Source organism: Semicossyphus pulcher, unplaced genomic scaffold (assembly GCF_022749685.1).
Source record: "Semicossyphus pulcher isolate SPU_LCO1_2020_fin unplaced genomic scaffold, fSemPul1.0.p SCAF_3, whole genome shotgun sequence".
Classification (NCBI taxonomy): Eukaryota; Metazoa; Chordata; class Actinopteri; order Labriformes; family Labridae; genus Semicossyphus; species Semicossyphus pulcher.
The window spans coordinates 29,963,977-29,974,990 of record NW_027211704.1 but is presented as its reverse complement, the minus strand read 5'-3'; the positions used below and the strand labels follow the sequence as shown (position 1 = coordinate 29,974,990).

The 11,014-nt window shown below is 39.5% G+C and overlaps 1 protein-coding gene across 2 annotated transcripts in view; it reads right to left on the bottom strand.

Moving 5' to 3' along the window:
• Positions 1 to 11,014, bottom strand: part of slc41a1 (solute carrier family 41 member 1) — a 28,515-nt gene that overhangs the window by 5,181 nt on the left and 12,320 nt on the right. For both annotated transcript variants that reach the window (XM_069677985.1, XM_069677986.1), the window contains exons 4-10: positions 7,967 to 8,038; positions 5,895 to 6,039; positions 4,679 to 4,825; positions 3,061 to 3,208; positions 2,246 to 2,325; positions 737 to 871; positions 356 to 504 (exon numbers count right to left, since the gene is read on the bottom strand). In XM_069677985.1, the coding sequence (XP_069534086.1) occupies positions 356 to 504; positions 737 to 871; positions 2,246 to 2,325; positions 3,061 to 3,208; positions 4,679 to 4,825; positions 5,895 to 6,039; positions 7,967 to 8,038 (876 nt within the window). The remainder of the gene's footprint in view (positions 1 to 355; positions 505 to 736; positions 872 to 2,245; positions 2,326 to 3,060; positions 3,209 to 4,678; positions 4,826 to 5,894; positions 6,040 to 7,966; positions 8,039 to 11,014) is intronic.

Genomic DNA, 11,014 nt, shown 5'->3' with positions numbered 1-11,014 from the left:
TAGCTCTTACATGCAAAGGGTAACCTGGTCAAACAAATGTGAACTTCCTTTGGCCTGTTGTCAACACTTCTGAAAGGATAGCTTTATCTATGCTCTTTTTGCTGTATAGCAGAGAAATGTACTGGAATTGTTTTAGTTTAAAAAGCTGAAAAGCTGGAAAATAACTTTACATACTGCCATGCCTGTGGTAAAATATTTGGACCCTGTTTACTGTGCCGACCTGCTTTATGAGTAATTTCCAAATGTAATCTGCAAAATGCTGCATTTTGGTGGTGGTGTCAATTACGTGCGTTGTTTTCCAGTTTTGTATTTTCACCATATTTAAGCCTCCTGTAGAAGAATGAAGAGTGTGTACCTGGAGTAGTGCAGCAGCCAGGTAGAAGGTAATGAAGATGGGTGTCAGGGTGGTGTGGCCCCCCCTCAGGGAGTTGATGGTGTAGAGGAAGACAAGGTGACCAGGGGCGACCAGGAGGAAGAGCACACGGGCTGAACGAGAGTTCACAGCTGGAAGAGAAGAGAACTTTTAAAAATTCAACTTAAATAAAGGCTATGATGGTTGTAACTTATGTAATTCTAGTGTTAAGAAAATAGATAATACTCTGTAAAGGACAGATGCTGTCAATAAATCACCAAATGTAGATGTGGGTGACCTCACCAAATCCAAATTAATAACACATCTGTCTTGGAGAGATCTGTTTTCATGAGATAAAAACCAGAGAGAAATGTTGGAACTTACAGGAGCCGAAGAAGGAGGTGCAGGGTGTGGGGCATTTTCTTGGGGTGGGGTTGGGATCCCCCATGGGTAGACCGTTCATGTGCAGGTAGGTGGAGATTCTGCTGGCCTGAACCGCGACCAGGTTACCTCCCACACCTGAACACATAAACAGGATGAAAAATGAATAAAAAATATGGTACATGTATTAAAATTCCAGTTCTTGAGTAACTAATGTTATTTAATAAAGTTAAAGATTTCATTGGCCTCTAATGTATTTTTATGTACAGTAGATATTCTTACTTTTACTTTATTCTCCATATGTCAACTCCATTCTTGCAATGCAAAACAAAAAACCTTGCCTCTCTCTCTTTCTTGTCATTTCTAAATAGCTGGCATTGGGGAGAAAAATGTAAGAGCAATATGCCTCCTCCATCTGTCCGTTTTAAATGATGATCACTTTGCACGAAGGTTTACTCACATTTGACACTTCCATCTGTTCATTAAACCAGGCGGAGATGGTAACAGCTTTAAATGTACGTTTCAACGTGCACGTTTCTTCAAGTTTTCTGTATTTTCCCCCCTGCCTCCAGTGATGAGGCATCCATGTTAACCTCTTTTTATCACTGCCTGTTTGTCTTGTACTTATACGATATTATACTTGTAAGATTATTGGCTGCTATCTAAACTAGTCGCATATCTTTTACTGTCAGCGTCTGCCGTGGTCAGGGGTTATATTAGGCCAGGCTGTCTGGAGCTCAGCCCCCGCACAAAGGCCTACACCAATAAATGTCTTTGGGAGATGCTTAACTTTGCACATCTCAATATATATTATGAGACTTACCTTGGTCTTATTAACTTTAATGATGACTAAAACACCCTTTGTTTTGTAGCTGTAGAGATGTAGTTTTAATTATGTGATGTAAGACTTTGCAAATGTCTGTCAGTCAGACAGTAAAGATGGCCAAGGTGGATGGCAAGATCTGCTAAAACTGGTTTTATTGTACAACATAATACTATTACTGTAATGCAAGTCACATTTAAACAGGTAGCCTCCCAATCTTTGGAATAGCTAGCTAGCTCTAGTTTAAGTTAAACTGTCGAGCAATCTAGCCTAGCACGTATTGAAATCTCTTAGCATTGTCAGTTGAGTCGTTTTCAGAAGAATTTCACCCTGGCTAGGGAACCTAAGGTCAATGTTAAGTGTAGAAATAAGAGAAGCAAAGAAGACAACGTTTAGAGACTCAGAATAGGATATCACTACTGATCGAGAGCATAGACTTGATCTAGCATAGACGTCAAAATCTGACTCATTCCATTTGACTAACTGTAAATTAAATACATCAAGGTGAGTCAACCCTCTCCTTTGAACTCTAAAATGCTAGTCAAAGTCATTCTAAGGACTTTTGTTGGTGTGCAAAACTACAGTGGATGACAATAAGTTGGATCAGTGGGGGTTTCCTGTGCACTTTTGCCAACCATTTTCTCCAAGGGAATCATTCAAATCTCACCCTTTAGGCTATGGTTACTCACCGTTGATGACCGGGGTGAAAACAGCCATACCAGCAAAGTTTGGGTTGGTGACAGTCTTGTCGAGGATCAAACCACCAACACTGAAAGACAGACAAGAGTGATTAACTCATATTATTGTTCTTCACAGCATCACCCATCATCATTACAGAGAAAATACACTAGCATCCATCAGACAATTAAAAAGCAGACTACTTTTGGTAATATAAGTACTGAAGTATTTAATTCAAGGCAGTATTTTATCTTAGTACTTACATTTTAAGCTTCTTTGAACTTTATACTATGAGGCAAATATTGTACTTTTTACTTAATTAAATGAATCTGCCAGCAGTAGTTACTACTTAGTTTTCAGCAGACAGAAATGGTATTACAAACTGAAATGTTAAAACTGTGTATTTCAAATTTGGTGATTGCAAATTAGAGCTTTTTTTAGATAAACTGTAGGATTAAGTTTTCCTTTATGGGTAAAACAAAAACCCCCTACTGCTTAAGATAAATTAACTACTTTAAATTCATTGGATTAGCTGGGAAATGCAGCTGATCCAAGGGGGAGTACAGGCCTGTTTTTCTGGGTTCATAAAATTGGACTTTTAAGAATAACATGGGTCTCACAGGACAGAAACACCAACATTCAGTAGAGGATCTGAATACTTCTTTCACGACTGGTGGAGATTTGTCGAATTGTTAACAATTTGAAAATAATTGTGTAAATAGAATATACAATAAAATACAGTCTTACTTTAATAAACAGTCTTACTTTAATAAACAGTTTTTATAATAATATGTTTTTATGATGAATTGATCTCTGTGTGCTCTACCTGCTGATCGCCATAGCGATGATGACTGGCTCCCAGCCGGAGTAGAGGAGCTCTCTGGTTGATGGGATCCTTCTGGCTATCAGCACCCAAAGGGGGCACAACGCCACAAACACTGCACACACCAGCGGGTTGGCATAGTCATTGAACTCTGTAGGGGGAAAAGAGAAGATGGATACACACGGTAAGACTGTGTTGATGGACACTGTTTATTAAATAAAGCGTGTGTCATAAGGTAAAATCATTCTTTATCTTGTCTTTGACTGTTTGTCTGTTTTTCCAGGGTTTAATCAACATCTTTCTCTATTTTATCATCCATTTAAAATGTTATATTTAACTAACTCAGAAGTGCAAATGCTGGGTGTTAGTCAACATGTTTTCATTTCAGTGTAGCTCTCACTGGTCTCTGAGACCAGAACAACATGCATGTGTTTCATGTTTTTAGTAAATTTCTTTTACATAAATTAGATCATTACTTAGGACTAAACCATTTCCCCCTGCAATGTGGAAGGTGTGCAGGGTTAATAGCAGTAATTTACTTCTGATGTTGCTGTGAACACCGCACAGTTGGTGGACATCCAAGGTTAGAATTCCTTAAAATCTTTCTTACATTTACAATTACTGCTGATGCAAAGCAAACAACCGATTTCCGTCCAAACCCAATATGTCTAAGGATAAGCCCATTGATAATATAAATAGTAATGGACCAATAGAACAACAACATTGCTCAAAATAAGAGCCCAGTAGTATTAGAAGAAAGAGTTTCAGATGGCATTCGTTTCATTTTTAAATCAATCATAACCAGGTAAAATTTCACATTTAACTAATAAGTAGAACTGCACTGAGCTTGGAGCAGGAGTTCACTGTTTGGACTGAGAGTTAGTACCCTGTGTTGTCTCTAGGAGGCAGTGTTACTAATGAATTTCAACTTCAACCACCACAAACACAACATTTAAGCAGGCACACCACATATGTACACAGGACCCAGACACCAGCTCTGTTTTTGTGTATTTGAGAGAAAATAGCCCCTAGAGTTTTTATATAGCCCCTATCTGTGGCATTTAAAGTGAGTTACACCGAAGTGGGATTACTCAACAGTCTGGTCAGGACATAGCTCCTGTGTGTGTCGGTGTTTGTCTGTCTGTCTGTGGTGTAGAAACCATGGGTTTGTTGGTGGTGAAGACACTATCACTGCACTAACATTAGAAGCTAAACAGCACAGCGAGGTTAGGTGTAGGCGGGTTTAATCCTTTTTACTGAACGCAGACAGACGCAAACATTTCTACACATGCTGCTCCCTTTTCTTAAGACATTAGAGGCTTTTGAAGCTGCATCACAAATGTTGAAACTTTGATGACGCACAGCATCAGAGATCAGCGTTCACTGAAATAATAGCTGTGTATAAATGATTATGTCTGTAAATTAGGGAATTACTGCTTGTTAGTCATTAGAGACCTCATGTTGATATAGCTGTATGATTTTTAAAGGCCAAAGACATCAGATAGATTGAAACCTCGGATGTCTAACACATTTGTGACCAGTAATAAGCAAGCATAACAGAGCAGAACATTGGATTATTTAATGTGTCACTTATTTTTACGGACCAGCGTGTGTTTAATACCTAGTTCCTTGTACAGTCCTGTAGAGACACCTGCTAGCAGGGACAGAGTGATCAGGTCTCCCAGGCTAGCAGCGATGGGCGTGGCCACGTTGTCAGGGTTGATGCCCACTTTTCTGGATGCGATGATCACACCAATCATGATGAGGCCTGTGGGATCACAGTTATACGTATACGTATAAGATATGTGAGGGCACATTCACACATGTATAATGGAAATATGTGAAGCTCAGTGTAACTGTGTATCAGGGCTCTGGGGTGTTGACTTTAAGGGTGTGCCAAAGTTTTATTTTCCAGAAGAATGGATTGGGAGTCCTGAATTACCCCTCTAGGAATCAGTAAAGGAGTGTCTTATCTTATATTATCTTATTTTCATAAGGTAATTTAAAGCTTGAAAAACAATACCTGCAGGTTTGGTTATACTCTGACACCACAAAATAAACATGTTCATTGGTCAACAGTTTCCTCTTATGGCAAAGACAGTACGGGATATACCTTCTCTCACAGAAAGATGTGGTTAAGTGGGGTTGTTGAGTGAAGCAAAACCATTAGAAAACATTATAAATGGTGAAGCTACAGAGTATTTATACCTCATACCTCAGACATTTGTTATAACCAGAGTTTCAACAGAAATTTTGCATGATCAGTTTTTGGTCTTTCTGGCGCATCTCTAGAGATGGCAATGTTTGTCTGTCAGAAATGTTTTGGTAATTATTTGATTGATTAAAAGGAAATGGATACAGACAATCATGGTCCCCAGATGATGGAACCAAATGACCTTACAGATTTTCTGACTTTTATTCTGGCACCAACCAAAGGTTAAAGTTTTCCTCTGTCAAGTTGGCATCACAGTATACTTTGTACTCGCATCCATGGGGCCCAGCGAATGTCCCAATGCTTTGGTAATCCCTTGACTTTACCTCCGCCCACAATGAGGCTCAAACCCATTTGTGGTTAAGAGCTAAATTTCTCAATTACTTTCAGATGAAATTTTGTTCATACACTTATGCCCCACCTCAGGATTAATTGCACCCACTTTGGTGATACATTAAGATCTGAACCTGCACGATCGTCATTTCAATGATGATTTGCCAACAAAATAGACCAGAAGCTTAAATAGCACCTTAGCACTGGAGTCAATTATGACCCAGACATGACTGAAAACAAGTAATTTTTACATTGATTAGCCTATCTGTCACATCAGGTGTGGTGGAAATACCTAGCAGCAGAGAGGCGATGAAGGCTGTGGCCACGCTGGAGGCACAGAGCAGCACTGCGTGGCCCATCTTGAAGTGTCCCTCTGGGATCCAGCCGAAGATCACAGCAGCTATGGAGGCCAGGAACCCCACCACCGTAGCCTGGACCTGAACACACATGAATATCTTACATTAAGCTTTTGATTAAAGTAATGTAGATAAGAATACCTTGTTCAATTTCAGAGTCTTTGGAGCTTAAATGTCATTTATAATGTCACGATACAACAATTTACAACTCCCAAAATAACTAATAGATGTGAGACGTCTGAATGTTCAAAATAACCCATTTAACGGAGCAACATTGTGACCCAGTGTCAGAGCACAATGACCCTATATAGGGGGTTGTGTCAGCACCCAGCCAGTACTGGTTTGAAGTGTTCCAGGAATAACGGACTCAACAAATATTCTATAACAACAAGCCCACTTCAAACGGCAGACCCTCAGGAGAAGAGACTGATCAAACTGATCAAATGAAGAGCCAGATGAGACCGGAAATATTGTTCAATGTTCAAAGTAAAGGATGTATGCATGAACGTAATGTATTAAATCATGACGAGCTGGTTTGACTGAGCAGGTGGGACTTACTTATTCTGGATATATTGTTAGTTTTCTTGTTTATGTACAGTATCTTACATGCTAATTTACAAGCTGAGGAATGTGTCTGCAGTCTCCCTCCCACGCTATTTCCTGTCCCACCTGTTCTTTGCCTGAGGGCGTAAGTTATTTTCATGCTGTGCTTGACATCTCCATGACCACATGACTCTTAGGTTTTGTTGCACCTGTTTGCACCTTTATCATTGCCAAGGAGCAATCAGATCAATCAATAAGTTAAAAACTTAGAAGTATCATACAGTACACAAGGGTTATATATCTGCCAAGTAATGCTGGCTGTGTTGCTTGTAAACACAGTGCACTTATGAAACCAGATTGGTCCCAAGTTTGGCACTAATTGGATTCCTCAAATGTCAAGAAAATAAAAAACTGAGTTTCCTTTATCAGCTCTATGGATCAAGAAGAACAAGAGTTTTCAGTTTCTGTTAAAGAAGCCTTATAAACTGCTCATGTAAAACCGTAATCTGATTTTTAAACTTGATTTTCTGATTGTCTGTGCATGTTTTTGATAAAGGTCCTGGACAGGATCAATTGGCTGTGACTGAATGAAAAGAAACATCATTACTTGAAGCTGTGCAAAGAAAACTCCAAACTTCAAAACAAGACTCAGATAGCCTATGCCTATTTCATTCACATTGCTCCATATATCTCTATTTATCTCCCTCTCTCTAATCTCTAAATTAAATATTGCCTTTAATTCTTTTAGGTTAACCAATCGGATTATTACAGGATCTTAATCGGCCAATCGTATTGCTGCAGTCAAATTTTAAATCTGGGACTCGCAGCCCTGACAAAACATTGCAAAATGTTCATTTAAGTGGAAATGTAGGTGCGTTGAACACCTTGTTGTGGAGAATTTGTTACGCAAGGGTGCTGCCATCTCTCACCTTTTCATATTGTTTTTGGGAAACGTGTAGTCTGACAAAAACTGTTGCAGCTTAAACATGCCACTGTTCTTCTGCGACCCGAAAATACACGTCCAGTGTATAAATTTAGCTCATCTTCTGCTTCCTTCTATCACCACCATCAGTGTCTCAACTCCATCAGGCGGTATCCTGTACTAATCTGGGCTTCACTACCCCTTAAACAGTGGGGCCTAATTGGCAAACAGCTTTACATTTCCGATGTCCATATGCACATGTCGAGAAAATATGTGTTCACTCATAATGAAGTCTCCTCTCGGCAAAATTCAAAGATTCAAACAAAGGAATAAGTAGGATATAGGGGAGAAATTTCATTTCCAACTAATGGAATGTAAACCAAGTTTAAGTACAAGTACAGTTTGAGGATTGAATTTGAGGATTTTGCCTGAATGTGATTTCTCTCTGTAACCTGGTTTGTTTATAAAGTTGTAAGCGGGGTCAGTGATGCTCTATTTCGCTGGAGTCCACATCATTCTCCCCTAAAGACATGTTTCATTTACCTGGATGAGGGCCAAGTTCCCCATGATCATCTTCCACATGTCCTTGGCTGTGTCCATCTGACCGATATTAGCCTGAAAGACAGACAAGAACACACAAGGTCAGCATATTATCATCTGTGGGTGTCTGTTTGGTGTAGATGTACGTGTGTGTGTGTGTGTGTGTGTTTGTGGGTGGGTGCACAGCGTGTGTTCATGCTGTTGCCTCTTGGTCCCATCAGAACAATCAGATGTCAGTTCTCTGGACAAAGACCCTCTGATCTGATCCCCCACCCTGCGGCAGACTCCACTTATCTCATCTCCCCTCTTTCACTCACACACATATACACAAAAAACACACACAAACACAAACACTGATGGTCTCAAGTGTCAAGTGGCTGTGGCTACAGTGGGCTACTGTGTGTGCAGAGCAATGATCCTGATGCTCATCCAAAGTGAGAGGACACAAACAGAGGGTCTCCTCTTCCACTCTCTGCTGCAACATTTACATAAGCAGAGGGAAGAGAAACATCTGGACACATCAAAACACTTTCAAGTCTGTGTGACAGAATATCTGCTTCATGCTTGGGTTTGATAAAGTACGGTAAGAGTGAAGTGTTCATAAAATTGCTCCTTCATATGCATGTATAAATTTGTTTGGGGTTTAAATGTTTGGAGAATACATGTATTAAAAATGTGTCTCATTTTCTAAGGTTTGGCTGATAGCATTGTTCTCTCCAGTGTGAGTGATGGGAACAGTCAGAATGGCCAAAAAACACAAGCAGTAAGATGGTTCATTAATAAACTAAGAGCTTAGACAACAAATTGTCTAACAAATCTATATTCTGTACGAGCATAATTAGGAGGTAAGGTGGGTCAAAGTTGCAGGAAGTTGTTTGTTAAATTGTGAACACTTTGGAAAACAAGTTTCCCGTTCAACTCCTTACATAATATTTGACTAACCTAGGCATTTGTTTAAAGCCCGTCTTTGTGTATCTTGTCCATAGGAATTATCTTTAGCGATGCCACCATGAATGTTATATGCTTTCTGAGTACAGTGTTATTGTTAATAGGAATTGACTTTACAGTCTCTATGCTAACAGCTATCCAAAGAGCTAGTCTATAATGAATACATTCAGGTAGTAAGCAAAAAAACCAAAAGATCGAGTTAAACCGGTCTTAATCAACAAGATAACAATGATGTGTGGATAAATTATTATGTTCTTAAAGTTGTAAGCTGGAAGATCTCTCATCAGTTTCATTCTCTTTGACGGCACTTATGGTGATAAACGGTAGTTGCAGGAGGACACGAAATCCAGACAGCGTTGCATGTGTGACAAAGTTGGCTCCCCTTGTAACAGTTGTAACTCTTGATTTTCCTCGCTGGCGGTCGCTTTCCTTTGTAGACTGTTTGCCTTCATCTGAGTGTCAAATTTGTTTCTTTTTCTTTGGATTTTCATTTATTTTTGAAGTTGCATCTGTAGTCATCGATCTTTTCTTTGTTGGTTCAGCCATTGTAGATTACTTTTTACTCATAACACTGGAAAGCTGCTTAGCTCCGCCTACCCTCTCTAGCAGACCAACCACTGCTGGGTGATGGAAAACGCGTCACTAACTGGGCACCGTTTGTGATTTTTTCCGCGCATGTCGCCACAGACACCCAGTCTGTAATAATGCAAATGCAAAGGCTTTCATCAGTGGGCCATAGGCTCAGCCACCATTGTGTTACCTTATTAGGCGATAGATAGTGACTTAACAGACATTTATTTAAATGAAAATCTTTGAGATTATCAACATAATTTACCAATAATAATGTGTGGCTAAATTATCATGTTCTTCAAGTCTTTATTCAAGTGGCCATATCCCAGAAAATCAACAAGCTACAGAGAGATTTAAGCCTCTTTTAGCTCATTGTTTTGGGATAATGGCTGCTAATTCACTGTTTGGTTAAGTGTCCATGCTTACTTCACCCTCTGTTTGCAGCTTTTTTTAATATAATTAACCGTCTGAAAACAACACAGAAGTTAGCAAATAGTTGTTAAAGGGCATTACGCATCAAGCCCCTACGCGCCCATTTGACATTTGTCTAAGGAGTTGTTGGAGAACAAAGTAGAACAATAAGTAGAGAGTGACTGTTGGACTTAGAAATCACTCGATTTGCTTACGTGGTATGACAGAATTTCTATGACCTTAATGCAGCCTAATATAATAACACTAAAACAAGTAAATCCTCTTTTTACTGACTTATTTTTATGTTCTATTCTTCTTTTCTTCCAAATTGCAAATTAAACTAATAAAGATATTAGGAGGATTAGAGAGAGTAAGAAGAAACAAAAAAGGCAAGCTATGCTATCAGGATTATTTTAAATTAGTGGCATAAGCATAATTCAAGCAGGAGCTTTCAAATCAATTCAAATCATAATGACTATACATTAAGATAGAACATTTTTTTTACTTATGAAATGATTTTCTGTGTGCGTGCGGCTTTTCTCTCCCTCTCAAATGTTCTCACACACTAGCTCTATCTGGCAGGACGACAGGGAAAACTCACAAGCCCCAATGACACGATGATCGTATGTTCAGGACTGAACGTCATTTTAACTCGTGGATCTGCCAGATACGCGGAATTACAACCACGCAAACATTCCCTTTGCTCATCAGTGGCATGTACATGTGTGCATGGATGCCTCCAGCTACGTCTGTTGTGCAGAGGGGGCAGACTGCCACAAATGCTGATAAGAAGGTTTAAGGCAGAGAGATAAGAGGAAGCCAAACATCAGTGCAGAGCATTGGGGGCATCATAGACTCACAATGAACCCTGAGACACAAACAGTTGCTATTAGACAGAACTTCTGTCAGCAAAACCTTTAAGGGTCTCAGATTTATACAAAATTAGCTTTTTAAACTCATCACAAAATATCCTTTAAGACCAACAACACACAGAACGATTCCATTCACTGTGGGGATCATAAATTCGCAAAAGCATCGCCAAGTCTTATATGATGATGTGCGACGATGATGCCAAGTCCTCAGCTTTGGGTGTGTGTGTTTGTGAGTGGGCGGGTGGATTAT